The sequence below is a fragment of the Orbicella faveolata genome, unplaced genomic scaffold, assembly GCF_042242905.1.
Source record: "Orbicella faveolata isolate gen_17 unplaced genomic scaffold, um_ofav_v1 contig_34, whole genome shotgun sequence".
NCBI lineage: Eukaryota > Metazoa > Cnidaria > Anthozoa > Scleractinia > Merulinidae > Orbicella > Orbicella faveolata.
In genome coordinates, this window is record NW_028301563.1 from 17,606,556 (window position 1) to 17,626,499 (window position 19,944).

At 37.3% G+C, this 19,944-nt stretch overlaps 2 protein-coding genes across 2 annotated transcripts; one reads left to right on the forward strand and one right to left on the reverse strand.

Annotated features, from left to right (window-relative positions):
• Window positions 1-2,152: 2,152 nt before the first annotated feature.
• On the forward strand, window positions 2,153-10,522 carry LOC110053427 (proteasome inhibitor PI31 subunit-like). The gene is made up of 9 exons (XM_089271783.1): window positions 2,153-2,294; window positions 2,481-2,639; window positions 3,179-3,285; window positions 4,170-4,295; window positions 6,524-6,601; window positions 6,989-7,048; window positions 7,456-7,557; window positions 8,685-8,777; window positions 10,051-10,522. The coding sequence occupies exons 1-9, from the start codon at window positions 2,166-2,168 to the stop codon at window positions 10,100-10,102; spliced, it is 906 nt and encodes a 301-aa protein (XP_089127909.1). The 5' UTR covers window positions 2,153-2,165; the 3' UTR covers window positions 10,103-10,522.
• A 766-nt stretch (window positions 10,523-11,288) lies between these two features.
• On the reverse strand, window positions 11,289-19,591 carry LOC110053402 (protein tyrosine phosphatase type IVA 1-like). Its single transcript, XM_020759625.2, has 6 exons — window positions 19,468-19,591; window positions 18,866-19,208; window positions 18,699-18,791; window positions 15,779-15,909; window positions 14,956-15,030; window positions 11,289-14,133 (listed from the first exon to the last, which is right to left on the reverse strand). Exons 2-6 carry the CDS (start codon window positions 19,016-19,018, stop codon window positions 14,028-14,030), a joined length of 558 nt encoding a protein of 185 aa, XP_020615284.1. The 5' UTR covers window positions 19,019-19,208; window positions 19,468-19,591; the 3' UTR covers window positions 11,289-14,027.
• Window positions 19,592-19,944: the final 353 nt, after the last annotated feature.

Consider the following 19,944-nt stretch of genomic DNA (forward strand, 5'->3'; position numbering starts at 1 on the left):
ATGTTGTTTCTAATTGTTTTCGTTCTTCAATTGTGACTTTTCTTGCTTGCAAAGTAAGGTATAAAACCGTGTTCTTGTGTAAGTTATTTAAAAAATAAGTTGGCGACCAAACTTTACGATCTGGTAACCAAAATTTTTCCGTTAGTCGCCAGCTGGCTCCCGAACGAAAAAGTTAATTTCGAACCCTGATTAGTCTCACTAAATAAGAGATTGCCCTCAAGTGGTCTGATAACTCTTATGTTTTCTATTTTGTATTACATATTCTTAACCAAACTGATATGTTTCCTGTTCACAACCAATTAATGTATTGCATTAGTTTCCCAATTAGTAATGTTCAACACTCGACACTACATTATAAACTCTCGTACCTTTTCAGTCTTTGCGTTCATAAAAATTATTTTGCAAAAACATTACTTTCTGGTACATTCAAGCTTCATTGGGAGGTGAAAAGAATCATCATCTACTAGGAACGGCTGCAGTGTGTATAGTTTTCAAAAAATGCCAAAAAAAAACATAAAACAGTACAATGCCCCCTACAAACCTTAACTTACATGTTTGCATGGCCCTCAACGTCTGGTAAATGAGCACAGACAATCTCTCTACCCTTTGTGCCATTCCTTGGGATACTGATAACATCCATTTACAGGGAATCACTGCACAACCCCTGGCCTGTCTGTTTCGCTGCCACTTCTGTGCTCTAGGTGGTTTTCAACATGCTACTGGCTCTCCAGTGATAAAACTGGGGTGCACATTCGGTGAATCCACCAAAACAGAGACTTCCCAAATTTGTTTAATTTCGTCCGCGTACTTAGCGACGTCTTATTTCCTCTCTTTTCCCTTTGTTTTTTCCCCCAAAATTCGGCAAAGTGCCTCGAGCAGTCGAGTATGTTCTTCCATGTACTTAAGAGAGAGAAATTGAAAACAACTGTATTAAAAATGAAGGAACGATGCATTACTCAAGCCTTATAACAACAGCGGTTCAGGTACACTTGTAACGCCTCAAATTCAAAGAGAGTTTACAAAATATCGACGTTGTTTACAACCGTGTAATTTGGCATGATGAAACTTGAACAACACTAGAACCAGTAACAAATATACACAGCTCAATGAAAAATACGTGAATACTAGAAAATAACGCGTACACTTTACTAACCTTAATATTTGGCCACAAAATCGCGTCTACATCGTCGCTTGACACCAAAAAAACTCAATGATTAGAAGACAGTCAACGTTCTCCCACTACCAAAATGGCCGCTTATTTTCCTTCTCAACGTTTGGTCGTAAAAAGTCCTGGATAATGCCGGCCAGACTCTATGCGAGACTGGAAACAACATATTTTCTTTGTCCGCAGAAAAGGTCCGCCATTTTCCCTGCTAACAATAGCTTCATGACGTCATGACTGTCCTAATTTATCGGGATATTCCGGACTGATTAAACGCGTGAATCAACAGTCAGATGTTGAGTTTGTGCCGCTTGTGGGTAAATAACAAACATTAGGACATATTGAACACTATTTTGTCAATAGAATCGAAAAAAAGTGAGTCAAGTCAAGTGTTAGAAAAAAAGTACTCAGTCTGCACAGTCTGCACGGTTTGCACGGTCTGCAGTCTGCACGGTTTGCACGGTCTGCAGTCTGCATGGTCTGCGTTTTGGGGTGACCGAAAGTGTCGAGCTGTCGGGCATAAAATATTGTTGTAAGAAGAAGTTTGCTCTTTATATCTGGGTTCATGAGCAACTTATATAGCTTACCAAAGCAAATACTTTCCTTCTTCTTCTTTTCGTCTTCTCTGGAATTCATATCGTGAGCTTTGCATAGGCTGAATACTGTACTAACATCCGTCGTGGAAGTGATGATATGGTTTGTGTAAAAAATGGCGGAGCTTGACTGAAATTCAATCGAACCAGTCTTCACTGGTTTTACATTTGTTGCCTTACCTCAGCTACATCCTTAGCTTTACTCAGTTTCACTCCATTGTCCACACTCGATTAGGAAAATATCATTTAAGACTAGATAGCTATTCATTTATCGTAAAAACTCAGAACTTTTCGTGGAGTCTTGATAAAAAGAACCTTGCAAAAGTACTTGAAGTTTCCCGCGCTTTTCGGCGGCTGGCGCGGATGCTAAGCAAGCGCTAGAACCTGGGAAGGAAATTGTAATCGGCAAGATGGCGGAAGTGAAACTAAACAATCTTCTTCGTTTATACAGGCTCAGAAGCAAGTTTGACGCCGTTATTCTTGCTGTCCATGCTTGTCTTGTCGAGAGAGGATTCCGTTGCATTAATTCCGGAGAGGAGGTGAGGTTATATTGTAGTACTATTCAGTGAACAGCTGCACAAAAACACGAGCTGGAAAACGCTCAAGTTGCAAAAATGCTGTCGTCATTGCTATGTCAAACTCAAGATAAGCTTACAACTATGACTAATTGAGCATATTTTAATTTGCAATGAGGTTTCAAACTCTATTTTACGTTTTTTCCACAGAGGAATGCACAGCAAGAATGTGATTTCGGAGAGACTCTTCCACCAGACTGGAATAGCCTTGACGATGTTTATGCTCTTCAGTACCGGAGAGGAAACTTGAGTTCTGTTTTCATTTTTAAAGCCTTGAGATTGGGGGATAAATTGATGCTGTATCTTATGGTGTGTATTCGTTAGTAGTACTAAAGTGTATTTGTATGGACATTAGCTGACAAATGCAATATGTGCCTCTCCCTCCCTCCCCCCTCCCTCCCTCATCACAGGCATGTAGTCACCTTTGTCTTGATTGAAAAACAGCCCAAAGAAAATGCACGCAGTGATTGGTTAAAAGTCTTGTTTCTATTAAACAATTAGATTATGAGCTCAAGATTTCTATCGCGTTATAGTCAACTGTCACGAATAGAAATTGAGAGCAAATAATCTAATTGTTTTAGTGTAAATCTCCTAATTGTTCAAAACTTTATGTAAATCCTCTTCACAGACACTTCAAAAATGCTAAGATATTCAGAACAGTAGATGATGTCACTGATATCTTGTGTAACTTACCAAACCTTCACTCTTGCCACACTTTTATGACAGGAAAGCAGTTTAACTTCAACAGCTCAATTCAAGATTTTTTCAAGGGGTTTTCCCCCCAAGCTTCCTCTTGACAGGTACATTTTATAATGACCTTACTTGTGTACTGTGATCATGTTTTACAGGAAGAAGATGAATCTAAAATGCATGATACAGATCTTGATGTTGATAAGTACACATCCATGACAGTTGATTACAGCTCTGTGCAGCCTGGTTCCCAGCAGATAGATAGGTAAGTTCAGTGTAATGGTTATTTACAAGTTTAAATCAAGTATGATATAATGCTAGCACCTATAGTTCACTAGTTTCAGGCATATATTTATACAAGTAAGGCATTAAGTACGAATTTTTTCAGTCTAAGTGTTGAATATGTGTAAATTATTTGCATTTTTTATTACCAGACTAAGTACATTTTTCTCTCATCACTTCTTATCCAAAAGCTGGTTTTTCAAAAACCCATCACATTTTCATGTGCTAATATCTCTTGATTAAGATTCTTGAATTCCTCACTTCATGCTTTGTGGATTTAGACATATTGGTGAAAGATAGAAATGAAGGATAAACAAAATAAAGAAGAACAGCTAGGTTGCAACACAACGGTATATGAAATTCATGTTAAATCTGGGTTACATGTAGCTCAACTACAGTGCTTTGAGCAAATGGGCCTTCATGTACATACATTGTACAGTCTTGTCAGTCTATTTCAACCCCCCCCCCCCCCTCTCAGCTCCTCCTCTCAAGGGGGGTGTTACTCCCTTTTGTGGCCTACACAGTACTTGTCGGTGGACATTCTGCTAGAACGGGTATGTTTTGGGGCTGGGTAGTATTGTTAGATTATTGTTGTCTAAAACAGGGTCAGGATTCCAAACCCTTGGGATCAAGTACCCCATCCTTCCTGGGTTTTCAGTATCTACACTTAAATTCTAGTGAAACAGGCAGAAGTTGCATGTATTGTCAAACAACAGCGATGTTAAATAAAACAAGTTCCTATAATTTTTATAGGATTTTTTATTTTTATTATTAGTACTTGTAGTAAAGTTATAAATAAATCTATACTAGGGCCATAGGCCCGAAACCTGATCTGTCTGTTTTTTTGTTTTTTTTCACTGATCGTAGTATCTTCAGAGAGCTTGATCGGTTAAAAACAAAGATTTTTAGAGATGTTGTGGACAAATTTACTTCAGGCTCAAGCAGAGCAGGCTCTCAAGAGGAAAGAAGGGGAACTAGAACAGACAATCAAAGGTTGGTGAGGAACAAAATGAGGCTTGTGATATGTAACCATTTTAGTGCCTGATGGTGCAAGCTAAAAACAGCTTGTCAGGTTATGTCTTTATGCAAGTCATAAAACTTGGGGGTTCAATGTTTTAGTGAGTTTATATTAAGTATTACATGTACATGGAGGTGATCACATAAAGGACTTGCTGTTAAAGATTTGCACTGCAAGTGATACTTAAATTTAAATGAGATTATCAATAATCAGAGTTAACTGGGAGATCTGCTGTTGGCCAGTGGATGATCGCCTTGGGCATGCAGAGTCATGGCGGTGTAGTTCTGTCCTCATGGTCTTTCTTTACATAGCTTTGTCGCTTTTGCCCTTGGTTTCCCCTCTCCCACCTGCCTCTTGGTTCATGGTGGGCCTTGTGTCCAGGTAAGTTCACCTATTACTTACTGAGAATTCAGTGTGCCAGGTATCAGGGGAAGGTGACCCGTGGGAGTTTGCCAAAGTTACCCGCCTCTATCTGCATTTTGCCCACACTCACTTGCTCGTATCCTGCTTTGCTGTCAATTGGCACCTACCCACCATTTGAATAATTTGCTTATCAAAAAGTTAAACTCACTAAAAATTGCACAAGCTTTTAAGATGATGGGTACCATTAAAACATTTTCAATTATCAGGAGTAGTATAAATCTGTAATTGCTCTGACAAACTTTTATGCAATCATAATTGTGACTGAGAACTGAATGCCCCTGCATTAATTTGCAGAGCAGTGCAAATTAAAAATTAATGATTACTAGATATTGGCCTGGTCCCAGCTGATAGCAATGATCAGAAGTAATTTTCTTACTCGTGTTATACAAATTTTACATCTTACCGACGGTCGTTTTAATCTTTGAGATATGATAATTATTATTAATACATTTTTATGAAGATACATGATTGATCATCGAAGTTATGCACACAACTTAAGCAGTTGTGAAATTAAAGCCTGACAAAAAAAAAGGAAAAAAAAAAAACTGCGATGATCAATCATGTCTGCATGTCTTTCTCTGCAGTTCAAATACATGATCTTTCATATATTCATTTGCATTCTTCAGCATCTACGCGTATATTACAAACTCACAATGTAGCCGGCTCCCAGTTGGCTTGATAGCTCAGTTGGTAGAGCACTGCACTGGTATCGCAGAGTTGAATGGGTTCGAATCCTGTTCCAGGGCTCGAAATTGCGACTCACTGGTCGCCAATGCGACCAAAAATTGAGCACTGGTGACTAAATTTTCAGAACTGCTCGCCAGCTGGCGACTCGCGTTTTGTCCGATAACTAAAGAAAACCACGACACAACTTTATTTTTAAATCTTTATATTAGGAAATCAATCGGATATGGTAGCTAGTATACAATTCACCTTTCCGTCCCCAGTAAAATAATGTCTGAATATTACAAGATAATCAAAAAAATTGAATGTATTTCGACACGTCGATACTGTGTTCACGGCGCGCCATATTGTTTCAGCAGCTTCTTCCGAAACTGGGATTGCAGGCACACTTCAACACCGTGTGCTTTTCATTTGCCGCGAAAATGGCGGCAGATACCAATCAGTTGAAGGAATACACGTGAGTTTTTACGTGCGGGGAATGAAGATTCAAGCATGGCGTTGTTTGTCGGCAGCGAAAGGCGGCGAGGAAAGCAAGTCAAAAATAAAGAACGGCATTTCGAAGAAGTAGCAAAGGGAAAATACACAAGGACCCGTGTTTGTCTGACAATGAAAACCACGGACTTAAAACGTTTTATGCTTTGCTTCGTTTAAAATGACTATGGAGACAACCATCACCTTCGGACCAGGGACATATCACCTGAGAACAACAGTAGCTTTATAACTAAGTGTTACTCGTGTTGTTTTTAATTGTTTTCCCTCTTCAATTGTGACTTTTCTTGCATGCAAAGTAACGTATAAAATCGTGTTCTTGTATAAGTTATAGTTATATAAAATAAGTTGGCGACCAAAATTTACGATCTGGCGACCAAAATTTTTCCGTTAGTCGCCAGCTGGCTCCCGAACGAAAAAGTTAATTTCGAGCCCAGTGTTCAGGCCTGATTTTTTTTTTTTTCCAGGCTTTAATTTCACAACATTTACTGCTTAAGTAGTGTGCATAACTGCAATGATCAATCATATCTTCATATCTTTCTCTGCAGTTCAAATATATGATCTTTCATATATTCATTTACATAAATACGTTTTGTTTTTCTTGTAGGGAGCAACCAAGCAGATTGATAGATGATGATCCATTAAGAATTCCTCCCCGTAGACCTCCAGACTTTCATGGGGAATGGTAAAAAAAGACTACAAATAATATAATTATATAATTTATAACCACATGTACATGAATAATAAATATAGAACTTTTGACCATTCTTTTGTTAGTCTTATCCCTTTCACCCATCTACCTATTAATTAATATCCATAATTTTAACATGATGTCTGTTGCACATCCTTTTATGTTATAAATTTAGATACATGTAACTTGTCTGAAATCTATTGTCAGATATACAATGTGTACCAGATTTTCCTTTGAAGGACAAACACTGAACTGCAAAATTTGCACGTATACTTATAGGGAGTTAATTGCCGAGTTAGATGTGTGAGACTATCCATGAATGCAGACCTACAGTATTTGAACTTTGGTCTACAAATTAATGTAATCTATTTATCTGCTCAGGGCTCCACCTGTTGGACCATTTGGATATGGCGATGGAGATAGATTACCTGGGCACCCTGGGTAAGTTGAGAAAATGCCTTTATTTTTATTACTTTATTCGTTTATTTATCATTATTTTTTGATACACATTTACATCTATTAGATCTGAGGGTGTAAGTTTCACATATAAAATCAATTGTTAAGTTAATATAGTTAATTATTTTTACTTATTATTTTTTGAATTATTATTTTTTCACTGATTATTTGAAGTGGTTTTAATATGTTAAGTCTCGAATGCTTAAGGGTTCAGAGTTGTCAGAATGCTGATAATGTTCTAGTGTCAGTGGTGTCAGTGAATGATATTGCATGAAGCAGAAATAAGGTGAAGGAAAATGTTATTAAATAATACTGAACTGAGAGTATTTTTTTTTTGTATTCAACAGCACACATAGTCGTTTAACTCTGTTGTTTGTTGATTTTGTTTTCAGTATTAGAGGTGGAATGTTAATGGACCCATTTCGTCCAGGAGGCATGGGCTCCACAGGGGGTCAGGGGTTTGGTCCACCACCCCACCCTGGACAGTTGCCAAGGTTTGTTATCAGTGGGGACTTCCTTAGTTTTAGTAGTAACTACATTTCCTTATAAATGTAAAATGTATATCCATATGGGTAAATAAAACTGTAGTCTGCGTGAAATAATTTAGCCTGCTAACAGGCTCCCGGCAAGGATGATAAAAAATTTCGGCGAGCGTGAAACAGAAGAATTCGGAGAGCAAAGTGATCGGGGCGGGGACAGGGGAGCCTGTAGACCTTGTTTTTGATGTGCCTATCCGCCCTTGGTGATAAGCCTGTAACAAATCAGTCAATGAGGTAATTACACCTGTCGAGAAGCTACATTTTTGGTACTTGCAAACAGTTCTAATCAAGGTAATCAAATAGCTGGGCCAGGCATCATAATATAGAGTGGAAGTAAACAACATGTTCATGGAATATTTCAAACACTTTGTCCCTCCAGAGCCAATACTTAGAGAGCTTAAAACATATTTTGCAATGCTGAAATGAGCCTAAAGAAATTGTAAGCACATGATAGAGGTGTCAAACTCTGCGAAGCGACAAGCAGATAACAGCGGAAAGTCAGGAAACCATGCCTTTGACCTCTAAAATATTGCTATAGCACCACCAAACGGCTCCACACCACTAGCTTCTACTTAAAATTCCTCCTCGTAACAGAGCATAAAGTACCCTTCAGAATCACTTGTGAAATAACGAGAGGTTGAGAGACTGAAACTTAAAAGAGAACGGCAAATACACTATTGTAGCGAACCGTTGGAGTGGTGTAATAATATTTTACAATGATCTGTCAAATATTCATCTCAAAGATGTCAACAATCAGTGATTTAACCAATCATATCATGATACCAGGAGCTGGTATCATAGAACAGCGGCATCAATAGAATGTCTACAGGCTCCTTCACTTCGTTTGGGCCCACCGGGAGCCTGTTTGCACACTAGAAATAGTTACATTTATTTACTATGTAAAAAATGGTCTATTTATAGTCATAAACGTAACATTGAAATAATACTTAGTACGTGCATGATATGTTTGTTTGTGTAACAAATTTGGGCATTATGGAGAATATGTAGAAACTGAAAATACTTAAACATTATGATAAATTGTGTTGCTCCAGCTGCAGCTGTTTGAATGTTTATTGTCTCAGGGGTGCTGTTCCACCTGGTGCTAGGTTTGATCCATTTGGGCCAGTCCCACCTGGAGGTTCACGTGCTGATCCTAGATCAGGAAGGTTTGCTGGGTAGGTTTCTGGCTCGGGTTGTTCAAAAGGTGGATAACGCTATCTACCGGGTAAATCACCATCCAGTGGATGGTGTGGTTTGTTTTGTTAACACTTAGAGAATACCCACCGGATATGAATTTATCCCGTGGATAGCATTATCCAGCCTTAAGCAACTTGCTAAGGCAATCAAATATTTTGAAGCCGGCACATTGTGTTCATGGTTGGGTGGTGAGGGTGCTGGAGTTCAGATCTGGAGCTTCCTGTCTTCAGTTCTCAATTCTGACCACCAGCTGAATTAACATGACAATTCTGAGTTTGACCGCTCAGCCATGGTAATAGATATAGCCAACTGTTTATCAGTCTCCCCACACCCAAGACTCTTGCCAAATGTTCTTTATATGGCCCTTTGTGACACCTAATTATCATGTGACTTTCCAATCATAAATTTTAAAAGAAATGGTATTGCAGATGATAAGCGCCAGTAGTACCTCACTTGAATTTCACACAACAAACATAGACTACTTAGTTGATTATTTTTATCGTTATTATTTTACTTTACATAATGGTAATAGGACTGAGTGGAGTCCAATTCAGTCTGTAATCATACGAGTGATTAACAAAATTGAATGACTGTGAAGCGGGAGTCCGATTTGTTAATCACAGGATGATTACAGACTGAATTAGATGACACAATGTCCTGTTACCATTTAATCATAACCATTACAATTTCCCACAAAAGTAAAAGTTTCATTTGAAAAAGTGCTTTTAATAATCACTTTTAGATACAGTATAATAATTAAAAACATGGAGAATAGACCTCCACAATTTTACAAAGTCAGTCTCTTGAATTGGTTACTATTAATAGTGATTGAAATCAATGTTGTGATTGGAGGATTTAGTAGAGAGGACATTAAATGATCGGCTCATGTAACTGTCCGATTACAATTATGGCCAACTGTCCGATTACACTGTCTGATTACAACTTTGCAGATTAATTAGAGCAAAATACAGCAGTTTATGCACCGATCACATTTGAGGAAATTGGAATTGTTATATGATTAATAGAATAAATGTAATAGCATGTCCAAAAACTATCCAAAGAAAACGGTCTTAGCTTGCTTGAAATTTTTTTCACTTACATGATGTTCAACCTCGTGTCCTGTGAAATTTGGTAGACCTTGTTTTACCAGGTGATTGTTAGTTCTAATTATTGTTGCTAATTTTTTGTTTGTTTGTTTGTTTGTTTGTTTGTTTGTTTGATTGTTTGTTTTTGCTTTTTGTTTTGTCACAGACCCGACTCAGATCACTTACCTCCTCCAGGATACGATGATATGTTCATGTAAAAAAATGGTACCATCCATTTATATTGCTCATAACCTACATTTGGCAAATAAGGTTTTCAGAAAAAGTGAAACAGCAAAAATTGTTCATCGTCACTTGTCCATTTGCATTCTTCCCTAGCAGATCTTAGAGCTCAAGAGGGGCCACTAGCAGTGTAGGTATTGGTAACTGCGCCAATGTTTTCTTAACATGTAGAGCTACAGCACATAATCTTTCTACAGCTCCCAATTGTTTCTGTGGTGTTATTAGGTGCCAGTAGGGACGCTTACCTTGCTGAAGCCTTTATTCGAAAAGCTACAGTTATTATTACATTAAAATCATTGTAAGGTTGACACAGGTTTTAAGAGAAGAAGATACAGCACACTCTTGTTGTTGAAAGATGAAATCTTAAAAGAATGTTAATAAAAAAATGAATTGAACTATTAGTTGGCTTCATGTGTCCAATATAACTTCATTGCCTAGACATTATTTAACAAATAAAGAAGCCTAAGCCGTGTATTACACTGTGATAAAACAGAACAGGCATTTGAGAACATGAGGGAAATGTAGAAAACATGAGCTGCAGGCAAGTGTTTTCTACATTTCTCGAGTGTTCTCAAATGTCCAGAGTGTTTTATCACAGTGTATTACATGGCTTAGGCTTCTTAATTTGCTTTATGATATAGAGGTAATGTGGCAAAAAACAATAGCACACGCTTTTCCTATATTTTATACTTTGATAAAACATGGGTTTTTGACAATCAGAGCGCGCAGGTTCCTATCTATATTACAAAAGAAATGATGATTTAAACTGCAGAAATGCTTCGGTGGAAATTCAAACCTATCGCACTGCATCTTGTCTCATAGCTCAGTTGATAAACACTGTAGCACAAATACCAAGGCCATGAATTTGAATCCTGTTGGAGCCCTGAAAATTTTTTTTCTTTTTTTTGTCCGAATACAACTGTGTTGGTCGCATCTTCATTTCAACTTCATTTCTGTGGACTTTATCTTGGATGTTTTTTTAGTTATTTATTTATTTTATTTCATTCTACTCCCCAAATTTTAAAAAAAAGCACTTCAGGCCCATTAGTTAGGTGTCATTGTCAAGGGGTATAGGGGACCAAACACCAAAATGTACCTTTCCTGCTACCTTGCAAAAAAAAACTCAAATGAAATGATGACGACAACAACAAAACACTAGACTACTTCGACAGTTTCAGCTTCTTTATTCTTCCCAGATTTTGTGCTTCCTACTAAAAGAATAGTTCGATTATTACCTTTTATGGATAGAAAAATACACTGTAACTGTATTAAGTTACACGCTATCTACACACAGGATAGGTTTATTTACAGCAGTTATTACTATTTTCATTAAACATGTACAGTTACGCTAAACTGATTTGTACGAGCTTGTAAAACAGTTTCCTGTGAATACATGTCATTATTTGTACCCACAGAAAAACTCAGTTTAATCATTGAAAGACACAAGGAAAGTTCAAACTGAACCAGAAAAGTAGAGTCTGGCTGTTATGTGCATTAGTTATGTTACCTGGATAAAATAACCCTAATATCTTTATTTGTAGTAATTAAAGAATATTTATTGAGAGAGAACCAGAAACGTGTTTTCAGTTCTGTGAAAGTTGTATTGACAAGGTGAAATTCCAAAACTTGTCAGGCAGGCAATGCAATAAGGTTTAGGAAAATCAAGAGTATTATCATTAATTGGCACCTACTTCAATCTGAGTTATAATTTTACTTCAGCCACTTGCACGTTCATGCATAAGTTCTATCCACGAATCACAGATGTAGTAATGGAACTGAACCAGCTGAATCACTGTCAAACACACTGAATGCCCTTTGCACTTTAAGATTTGAAAACTAATAAAAGATCTACATGTAATTCTGAGGTTCACTATACTTCTTTTTTGTGCCGGCACAAAAATAAAATGAGTACAATTTGTAGTCCTAATTTTGAGTGCTAATGTACTGTGAAATTAAGATTGAAATCTTGCATACTGGCTGCTATATCTACATCACTGTGCTTTATTATTTAACTGAGATTAGATTATTCTACTTCCTTTGAAATACTCTTATTTAACTTAATCACCCCCTTGTAATGCAGATAATAAAAACATTGCTCCCAGTTATTCTTTGAGAAAATGCAGATTTCCAAGTGGAATTGGGTACCTCAATAATAGTACTAACTGGTATGCCTGTAACATGTACATGTAACTGTTAATGAAACTACACAAATACTGTTAAAATGGAAACACTTTTTACGGTGCGACTTACTCTTTCCAAGGCTGCCCAACAAAATTTAGTGAAAATTGGAGATGTTAACAATAGTTTTCTGACAAATTATGTTAGAAATCAAGCTGTGCATTACAGAGGCCCCAGATCTGTGCTTATTTTGATTAGTAACTATTTTAACACAAGTTTCTAAACTGTCAGTGGTCAATTTGCAAAGAATTTGCTTAACTAGTGTTGGTCGGAGTAGTCACATTGTAAGAGAAATGAAAATGAAAAAAAACAAAAAACAGCATACAGTTGAAACCTCTAACAGATGTACCTGGACACCTAGTCTAGGCAAGAACATTATTTTGCCACTTTTGCTTGAAGTTAAGATGGTCAGTATTCTTACAAAACAAAAAGGCAGTAAAAATCCAAGTTGGTAATAGAATGGTCATCCCCAGCATGCTACATGTAAATTCTCCCTTCCAACTACACAAAGAGAAGAAAAAATAGGTACAGCTGTACAATCATGTTGTCTTCTAGTCTTAAATTCTCATAATCTAATAAATAACTCAGGAAAAATAATTCAAACTATTATGTAATACTGAGCATAACGAAATCAGATATTCTCAGCTTGGAACTGAAGGAAAAAATAGTGGCACTGCACTTTGCAATAATGCAAAGCCTCAAAGTTAAAAACCTACCTGTAACAGCTGCACATTATACTGCTGTCAATCATAATAATTATTATGGCAATACGTAAATGAAATAAGCCCGTAAAAAAATAATAATCAAATAACTGTATTGCCAGTAATCACCAATCTCAACTTACATGTAGACATGAGCTTTTTTCAATTCATTACGGTCATTTTTTTTTTTGTTCTGATGTTTTGATGACATCTGACAGACAGCAAAGTAAAATGCAACTGTTAATTGGCAGTTTACTATTGAAAGATACAGTGATCTAAAAGTCCATTCAGCACTGCAATTAACACAAGTCTCTGTGGAAGAATTAGCCTTTTTCTTAGCTGATTAGATCATACACTGTCATAACCTGGCAGCCTATAATAAACTGTCGTGGAGAACAAGAAATTGGTGACTAGGCACACCCTGGGTGGAGGATTGAATCAGTTGATAACTGGTGCTAAACATGTTTTAATTTACAAGCTGACAGTTACTACATGTCTTCTCTATACAAAATTTATTTACTAGCCAAGTATGAGAAAAAAGAAAACAGTTCACACTAGATGTTCATCCAATTTTATCAAATTTATTGACCATGTTCTGTTTTATGAAATTCCCCTGCTTTATTATGATTTGTTTGCCTTACATTCCTGTATTATTGAACCTGTCACAAAGCTTTGTAGATGCTGCTGTTTTTGCTCCTAGAACAGAGCTGCCTCCATCAGCTCGCCTAAAATAATAATTTGAGTCTCACGTGGCAACCATCTTCTCTGTGTTCGTCGAATTATTATATAAAAAAAAAAAATGGACAAAGAAAAGAAATTCATTGCTTTCACTGTTCTAACTACATAGACATCTGGTCACTTAGACAGAAAAAACATCTGCTGCTATTTAAAAGGCTCTTCAGAATTCCATAGTCAAGCCCTAAAAATAACTTATCCAGAAATCTTCCTTTACAATAAAACACGTACATTAATTAATTGACAGCATTTTTACTTCTTGTTGTCAAGGTTAAATGCTGCCTGTGCCTTACTGGATGCAACAATTGGCTCCTCCTTTCTCCCTAAGCAGTTTTGAAGACTTGTACTGCTCAAGATAACTTAGTTGTTTAGCATTAATTGCCCCTCGTCTTCGCCTGCAAAATTAAGAAGAGAGAGAGAGAGAAATGATAGAACTGAATTACATACATGTACATGTAGATAAAGCAAACAAGTGGTCCATACTACTGGAGCTTATCCCAGTTTCTGTAGCATGAAGCAACCAGGAGTACGTGTGTTCCTACTCCCTCTGGGAAGGGATTCTTTTCCACTGCCTAAAAAGGCTTAATACTCAGATTACATGTATGGCTAAACTTATGAAAGCCACATTAGACTTTGCACCAAAACAGCCATATGCAGGGCTGTCATTAAGGGTCATACAGTAACCCGTAACAACTGTTACAGCTGAGTATGCTTGATATTCCTTTGATGCTACGGGCAAAATTGCCCATTGTTGATATAATTCAACCACAAAGTAGCAAGTTTGCTAGCCTGCGTGGCAGGCCATAGAAGGGGAGGGAAGGGTCAAAATGAGTGTGGAGGATAGAGCACGCTTCAAGGATGGATGCTCACGTGCTTCATGCTCTCATTTTTCCCCTTGCCCTCCCCTTCAGACACCTGCCACACAATTAAAGCTACAAGTTTGCTAGAGGTGTGGAGAACAAGGCTACTGGCAACTACAGCCCTGCATATGCACTACATTGTATGACTTCACAACTCCAAAAGGCCTTAATCACTCCATGCAATGAAAAATAATAATAACAATAATAAAAAATGGAGAGAGGAGAGCAAGAAAGGGAAGATAAGAAAGTCGAGGGAAAAAAAGACCAACATTCCTTTTAATTTTTATATTGTCTACCTTGATGCTTGATTTCTTTAACAATGTTTTTATAAATTCAGACATATACATGTACATGTACCTTCTGATAAATTCCACAGCATCTTCATACTTCATTCCACTTTCAATAAGAGCCAGTGCTACAAGGACTGGTGCTCTGTGTACAATAAATAAAATCCATGTGTCACCTTTACTATTTACAGGGTTGTCATATAGTTTGAAGTACAGTGTGGATGGCTTTGTTGTTGAAAGCCAACTTATTTGCCATCTATTTCTGTTGAATCAGATAAATATCCCAGTGGAGTTGCTGCCCAAGATTGTGAAGTACATGTAGATGTTGATTTTTGCTATTTATTGGCCTCTTTTGACAAAGCTGATACAACAGTAAATGATAAGAATTTTCTTGTTGCTTGCAAGAATCAAATATGCATGTACATGTAAGTATACATGTACATGTGGATGCATATGCAAACTGTTTCCAAGTCAAATACACCTGAGTGATTTCTTCGTATAAAAGTAATGGATAATGGATATCAGGAATTCAGACCATTTTTCAGTGACAATTCATGATCAAGGTAGCACTCAGGGTGCCTGGTAAATGCTGTTCAAAGACCTAGAAAATGTATTTAGTACTTGGAAAATATTCAAAGTGTACCTAAAGATAATTAGATCTAATTACTAGTCTGTGTCCAAAGAAATATTAAAAAAGTCACTCAGAGCAAAAATCTCTTGAAAACATCGAGATGAATTGGCAAGTCAGTACCTGGACAGTTGTGGGTATTAGTCTTGTTTACATTTGTACATGTGTATGTATTTAATCTCATGCTGACAGACTGAGAAAACAGAGAGCAGTTGCTTATCTCAAGGTCTAGTATATATTGTCAGCAAAAAGGAACCAAACTAACCTGCCAAGCCCTGCCACACAATGCACAGCAATACAAGATCCTGGTTTTTCTTTAAACTTCTTTTTTAGCAACTGCAGCCAGCCCTCGACTACTTCTTTAGGTGGTGCTGCACCATCATCAAAGGCCCAGTCCTGCAGAAAATCAAAACAACTGGTCACAAACACACGTTTGCACGGAACTTGCAAATTTGCTTTAACTTACATGTACATATCAACCACTCGTCGACACAAATACAAATATAATACTGTAAATATCATAACTATTGACTTGAAAATCCCCTGCCCTTGATTCTAAAGTTCAGGTGCCACCCTTGAATATGTGCAATACGAAAGATGAAAAACTAACAGGCATTTTCAAGAATACATTTAAGTACCGCATTCCTAAAGAATGTTGCTTTGCTCTTTGCTAAGTAATGCTCATTCATTTTGCTTATTCATTTCTGCTTATTTCATTCTTACTGATTTCTTTAATAACTGACACCTTAAAACATTGAAAAATCTAATTAACATTGTAGTGCTTTTTACAAGTAAAAGGACATGAGAATATTGGGGGAAGCTGAAAAAGTGTAGAGAAAAATCAAAAGCAATTCTCAAGTGTTTTTCTCTACTTTCCAATCCATCACTTCCTTGAATTGGTCCTTATGATTTAAATAATGAAAACTTTGTACGACTTCCTGTTTAGAAAACCAACAATTATGCTGTGAGGAAATCCCTTTGCATGTCAGAAAATTCATGTAAATTGGCATCATTCCAAAGCTTTGTACTCTCAGACAATGTGCTTCATGTAAAATGACATGCTTTATGCACAGCAGATACCAAAACAAAATACTTCAAAAGAGTGAAGGGTAAAATATTTCTCCCTATCTGTATTCATGACAACAAAAATGCACTATTGCAAAAGTTTTGCCTTTTTTCCAAAAATGAACAGTTTTTAAATCTTTTCAAACATCACATAAGCAGATGTCAATGAAATCCTTGTGGGGAACCATTTCAATGAAATCTATCAATCAGTTCTTTCAAGTGGCCCTGTTTGTTTTCACAGCCAAACCCAGGAGTTTCATTGCCAATTTCAGCAGGAAAACAATAGGTTTTCACAGGCAGTCAAAATTTGTTGAACTGAACTTCCTTTTAAGAAAAACCTTCCTCCAGATGGTCAGACCAGACAGGCAATATCAACCTCACAGTCAGTTAATTTCCCTGGTGCCTGGCCCTTAATGGAATCAAAATCCATCATTGTCATTTAGATACATGTATGACTGGATTAATGAAAACCATGTCAAAACTTTGAACAAAATCACCCATGTGCACTTTGATTTCATGACTCCTAAATGCCATAAAATCACTCCAAGGGATAAAAAAAAAGAGAGTGTGTGAGAGAGAGAGAGAGAGCTGCAAGAAAAAGAAGATAAGAGAATGGAGGAAAAAAAGAAGACTGAATCAATTCCTTTTAGTTTTACATGTATATCATCTCCCTTGCTTGAGCAGAACAGGATTTCTTCAACACTGTTCTCACAAAATACCCAGACAAATATTATTATTTATAGGAGAGCAGTTTAGCAGTCCTGTCGAGAGTGCTATAGTCTACTTTTCAATCTTCCCCAATTGAAAATTTGATAAATATTTTGCAAATGTTATAATTGGCAGCTTGGTATGTAAAAGGCTGACACAGTGATAATTTCCGCATTAAACTTAACGTTAGCAAATAACAACTTCCGTTAAACAGGAGGAAGCATGAAAAGAATGTTTGGATTTTTTTTTCTTTTTTTATAAACATGACGATCTTGAGGCAAAAACCACATCTACTGTAAACACAATGCACATCTGCTTGATATGTGCAGTAATGTGGTAGTGCAAAACATAAAAAACTTCCTTATATGTTAATATCGAAGCAGTTTAAATACATTAGACAGTTTGTAAACCATGATTGGGTATACTAGAAAAACCAGAAAATAAATTTCAGTGGTTCACAAGACTGTAGGATAACTCTGTTTAGAAACTGGTACCGTGGTACTTGTAGCTAGTAAGTAAAGCCACAAAGTGCTACATTCAAAAACAGATTCCTTTTAGCTTTAAATTTTCGCGTTTAATTACGCTCGAATAGCTAATAATAAATATTTAGGTCACAAGACTATCGCAAGTGCTTGTACAGTAAATGAACTATTGCCCATGTTTAAAACCGAATTATCCTGTGAAATGTCATCAACGAATATGAACGCAAAACTCGTTATTATAGAGCTTTCAAAATCGAGAAAGTAAACGAATCGATCGACAGTTTCCCCGGCCTTATAGCAGCCGGCATGTAAATCTTGTTTGACAACTCTTTTACCATGTTTTGCAAGTCTGTTGTCCGAAGCCGGTAAAGCAGGTTTGCGAAAATGATCGATTACAAAATACTAAATTTTTGGAGGCAAACATCCAAAAGAACCTTCCAGAAACACGGGGGAAATTACTAGAAATTGAGCTAGCGAGTTGTACAAGGAAAAAAACACATATCGTGTCAAAAGCTACGAAAAATGTGACAGTGTGCCGGTGGCGATCCCACAGACTTCAAATATGCCAACACTTCAGTTTCGATTTAAATAGGGGTTGTTCGTTTCATCTGATGTTCATTTCGGTCCAAATTCGAGAGGCATTCAATGGGGATATTTATAGGAATGATCGAGTACAGGGAAAACCATAAGAGATCAGAATAACTAAGTAGGATTTTACCGCCAACATTAAACAAACTCCAGAAATTAGCATTGCAAACGCATGAGAACACGAAAATCAAAGACAAAATGGCCACGCCGACTCAGCGCAATCGATTACTTCCCTCACAAAATCGTATCTATTCCTATGCCAATATTTCTTTCGCTTCCAAATTTAGGTTCAATACCGCGTCTAAAAATGAAACATTAAGGAATCAATTTAACTTAGCTCACCAAAACATCTATTCCTTGCTTCTTCAATAAATCCACGCTGTACGTCGGTTCGCACACCCTCACAACAATATGAGCGTCGTATTTCTTGAGATCCTGAAAGAAAACGCATCGTTCTGTCAGTTTCACTTCGGTGAGAAGACCGTTTAACCTCTGGGAAAGGCATTTACCTCTAAATAACGTGGCAAAGTCGCGTCCGTGGGACGATCTGTGATCAAAAACTTCATGTTCTTATGCTCCACCATAACAGGGCCAGGTCCATGTAAGGATCTCCCTTGGTTATTAGGTACTCGGGTTCCAGAAGGCATTTTCATGTCTGTCATTAATTCTATTTCTTACAAATTTGATTTCTACCAAGGTTCAGTAAAATTCGCTGTTCCTAGCCGTGCTTTAAGTGATGTAGGTTAACCCATTCAACGGAAACTCGCCAGCGCCTCACTCGTGTTGTGCCTGACACCAATCTCCACTGTCGATGATGAACTCCATAAAAGTGTGTGCGCGACTGCCGTAGACCTGTGAAAACCGAAACAGATTTGAGTCTGTTAAATGAGTACACGCTCCTCGTTAACGCGTTTGAACTCAGTCCCAAGAATCGAGGGAGTCTCGTGAGAGCTTAAGCCTTGGCAAAGGGAGACGTCGACCGGTTGATGAATAAATTCGTTAGTAAAGAAAGGGTTGCTATCGATGCGAACGACGAAACTAGCTCTTGCACTGACATGCGAATCGCCAAGCCATTCTGTGACCAAGCACACTTGAATAAACCTTAACTTACAAGATTGAATCTCCACATTGAAATCTTGCTGCACTACTGAACTCTTCTTCCACACGGAAGGCAAACAGAAGTAAGGGACTACACGCCGTGGCAAGGAAATATTTTAAGCAGTTGCACAATTTGAGTGACTCGTGACGTAATGCAAATTAGGCGCATGCGTCATGAGTCGCGCGCGGGAGTTGGTCCGCGCGCGATGCCAGGTTTTAAAACCTGGTTTTCCCTTTTAGGGAGTTGTTTTTTCACTCCTTTTAAATTCATTTAAAAAATATGGGTTAATCAAATTTGAGCTTTACTTTACGTCAAGATCTTTCAACGCTAATAAACGAATACATTATTATTATCCTTTTTTTTTACTTCAAACGCCACGTATAGCCTCGCTTTAACACAAAATATCACTAAAGCACGCCGCGCCTTCTCAACATGTTTATTGTACCTGTGCGGTAAAACGTAATCTTCAGATCTCGCAAGGCTTACCTC

Excerpts from the sequence above, each read along its gene's own strand:
- LOC110053427 (XM_089271783.1), top strand. The coding sequence starts at position 2,166 with ATGGCGGAAGTGAAACTAAACAATCTTCTTCGTTTATACAGGCTCAGA. Across the intron at positions 7,558-8,684 it reads CACCCTGGACAGTTGCCAAG|GGGTGCTGTTCCACCTGGTG; the intron begins GTTTGTTATCAG and ends TTATTGTCTCAG. Across the intron at positions 8,778-10,050 it reads AGATCAGGAAGGTTTGCTGG|ACCCGACTCAGATCACTTAC; the intron begins GTAGGTTTCTGG and ends GTTTTGTCACAG.
- LOC110053402 (XM_020759625.2), bottom strand. The coding sequence starts at position 19,018 with ATGACAGACATGAAAATGCCTTCTGGAACCCGAGTACCTAATAACCAA. Across the intron at positions 18,792-18,865 it reads CTTTGCCACGTTATTTAGAG|GATCTCAAGAAATACGACGC; the intron begins GTAAATGCCTTT and ends GTTTTCTTTCAG. Across the intron at positions 15,910-18,698 it reads AGCAAGGAATAGATGTTTTG|GACTGGGCCTTTGATGATGG; the intron begins GTGAGCTAAGTT and ends GATTTTCTGCAG.